General features: G+C 30.0%; 1 protein-coding gene across 1 annotated transcript; it reads right to left on the reverse strand.

The window, feature by feature from the left end:
- Positions 1–1657: 1657 nt before the first annotated feature.
- Positions 1658–2577, reverse strand: LOC134271339 (leucine-rich repeat-containing protein AAC1-like). Its single transcript, XM_062753559.1, has 3 exons — positions 2524–2577; positions 2108–2174; positions 1658–2010 (listed from the first exon to the last, which is right to left on the reverse strand). Exons 2-3 carry the CDS (start codon positions 2160–2162, stop codon positions 1691–1693), a joined length of 375 nt encoding a protein of 124 aa, XP_062609543.1. The 5' UTR covers positions 2163–2174; positions 2524–2577; the 3' UTR covers positions 1658–1690.
- Positions 2578–2800: the final 223 nt, after the last annotated feature.

Consider the following 2800-nt stretch of genomic DNA (forward strand, 5'->3'; position numbering starts at 1 on the left):
AACTCGGTCGTCAACCCTCTCATCTATGGCGTCTTCAGCGTCCGAGTATTTCAAGACTGTTGGTAAAAAGTTTAAATTCCTTTTGACGTACAGAGTAGATCAAATGTCTCACTTATGAAATAATTGTAAGGGCATAGTCACCAATTTCATAGATAAAATTGCAAAAAATATGCTTTATCTCGAGTATCCTTCTTGAAAGACGAGTTAAAAATGTAGGGACGTGAAAAACGGAAACAGCATATGATATGGCCATAAGTCGTATTTCTCTCTTGGTGAAAATGTGCATGTTTGGGTTGTAGAAAATGAAATTTGGCTGACAAATTGGAACAGAAAACCATAAGTTCACATGTAATAATTTTATCATTATCGTTATTATTGTAAATGTTTTAATAAATTCTAGTGAAATTTAATCTCTTATCGAAATGTATATTCTCATCGGAACAGTTAAATTCTTTGAAGTAAGTTTATGAATTTAGGTCTTTTTGGCGGGGTCTTCAATTTAGATAAAGGCTTGTGATACGTTTTTTTTTTTCTCTCGACACGATATAACATCATCGAAGTATCCTGTTAGTTAATATCTGCTTAATAAATAGGGATATGCATGAGTTTGATTGGCAGACTCGAGTACAGATTCCCCCGGTACCTGTTCTTGTGGAAAGAATAATATTTATTAACTAATAATTATCTATTTATTAACTGATAATGGTAATATGCTCTTATCAATCCCTTATACCAATACAAGGCTCTTTTATTGTTATTTTGGAAGTTTTTATAGACAAGAATATTTTACGTATCGTGTAAGTTATGAGTTCCATTACATGTAATTGAAGTTCACACGTGATATAATGTTTATTGCCTAAATACATGTATAATAGGTACAAATATAGTCTGATCCTTAATAACAATATTTTTATAATAGAATCTCGTTTATAACAAAATGTAATATTATTTATTTTGAATGAAACTAATAATCTTAAAATAAATTATGGGTTTGATTTCGAAATGTATTGATAATTTTAATGTATCATTTGTATCAATTTTTAGTTTTAAAAATGGACAAACTTTGTTCGGTGCAATAAAATATTTTTTAATGCTCACACGTGTTGTCGACGTCATCTGGACAAAATTGGTTTTACAATAGAAATACCATTCCATATTATTCCTATTCAAATTCTCCTATTTAAAGTATTTGTAATCAATTATAATTTTTGAATTTTTCTTTTAATACAGGAGAAAATTCACCAGAGGATGACAGTATGCATGAAGAACGACACAAAATTCGATTTTATGTATACGGTGTTTAAACTTCTGTACAAGAATTTTTTTTTTTTTTGGTTTCCATGGTGCAGAGCATTTATATTGCCATATAAGACGATGTTATCTAGATAGAAATGAAAGGTCATTTATAACTTTGAACTTGTCTACAAACCTACATATACGAACAGTTATAAAACTATCAAGAATTACGGTGGTAATGATAAAAGAACATGATTTATTTTTTTTTTTGTACCACATCAGTTTCTCTAAATAAAGTATTTATATATTGCATAACCGGAAGATAATATTATGAGGTTTTTTTATTTTTTGAGGTCTGAATCATGAGGCAGACAATCAAAGAGATTCTTCAGATTATAAACAAAAATTTTTAGGGATTTTTTTCTTAGGGTCAAGAGTAATCTATGGATTTGCTTCAAGCAAAACTGTATATCGCCACTTGAATAATCACAATCATCGCACAAAATATGTTACCATCCGTGGTTCTCCTGACATTGTTTTCTGGTGCTGTGCTTTTTTGTGTGGTGTTTGTGGTGGCTGTGATGTCGTTGCTTGGAACCGTTGTTGAGTTGGAAATTGCAGTTTCATTGGCTTGAACATTTTGTTGACTGGTATTTATGGCTCCATTGGTCGATTTTACTGTGTTTAGGGATATAGTTGTAGTAGTTGTAGTAGATTGTGTGCTATTTATTGGGTCTGAAGTGGTCGTATTCGTATCGGCTGGTGTAAAGCCTGCTGAAATATTAAAATTAAGATGATACAACCCTTATGGTTTTTTTTTAAATATCTACTAAGGTACATGTATAACTTTGAATTAAAAAATAAAACTTACTAAATACCATCCACCCAAACGACATAATTGCCACAGTTATGAATGATTTGGCCATGATTTGGTTTATCTGCAATGAATGAGCATTAGCAACGTTGAAGCATTTTACAAAAAAATTGTTACGATGAGTTTAAAAATTGTCTTTTTTCTTTATTAAATAAGAGTTTTGTTAAAGTCTTCTTTTCTTCACTTAAAATTTGCAATTTTAAATGAAATATTTAGTAAAGGCTGTCAAATTCAATTATGCACGTTAAATTAAAACATGTTATTTTAAAAAAAAAACTTTAGTTTACGAACATATACACTTTAACAGGTGTCTTTATTATGTAGATGTTACAGCTTATTAAAAATTTACGTTCATTAGAAGAAATACTTTGTATACACATTGATTATGCTAAAACTTTGATATTGATACATACTGTTCTCGCTGCAACTAAATATCTACTCAAAGTAAAACTTGCACACTCGCTTACGTATTCTCTGTGTTGCTATGTTGCAGATTTTACCTCCTTTTTATGCCTTTTGTCTCAATTGTTCAAAATGAACCTGTTGTATATGACTTCTTGTCTGGTATCTACACTCAAAAGGTCCTTACTACTATGAAAAATGGCTTTTGATTTTTTTAGCTTTATCTTAGCAACGGCACAAATTTAACAAAGAAAAACGTTACGTTGACTCTTTCTTAATTGTTATTAA

Source organism: Saccostrea cucullata, unplaced genomic scaffold (assembly GCF_032062105.1).
Source record: "Saccostrea cucullata isolate Sc308-1 unplaced genomic scaffold, CSIRO_AGI_Scuc_v1 ctg7714, whole genome shotgun sequence".
Classification (NCBI taxonomy): domain Eukaryota; kingdom Metazoa; phylum Mollusca; class Bivalvia; order Ostreida; family Ostreidae; genus Saccostrea; species Saccostrea cuccullata.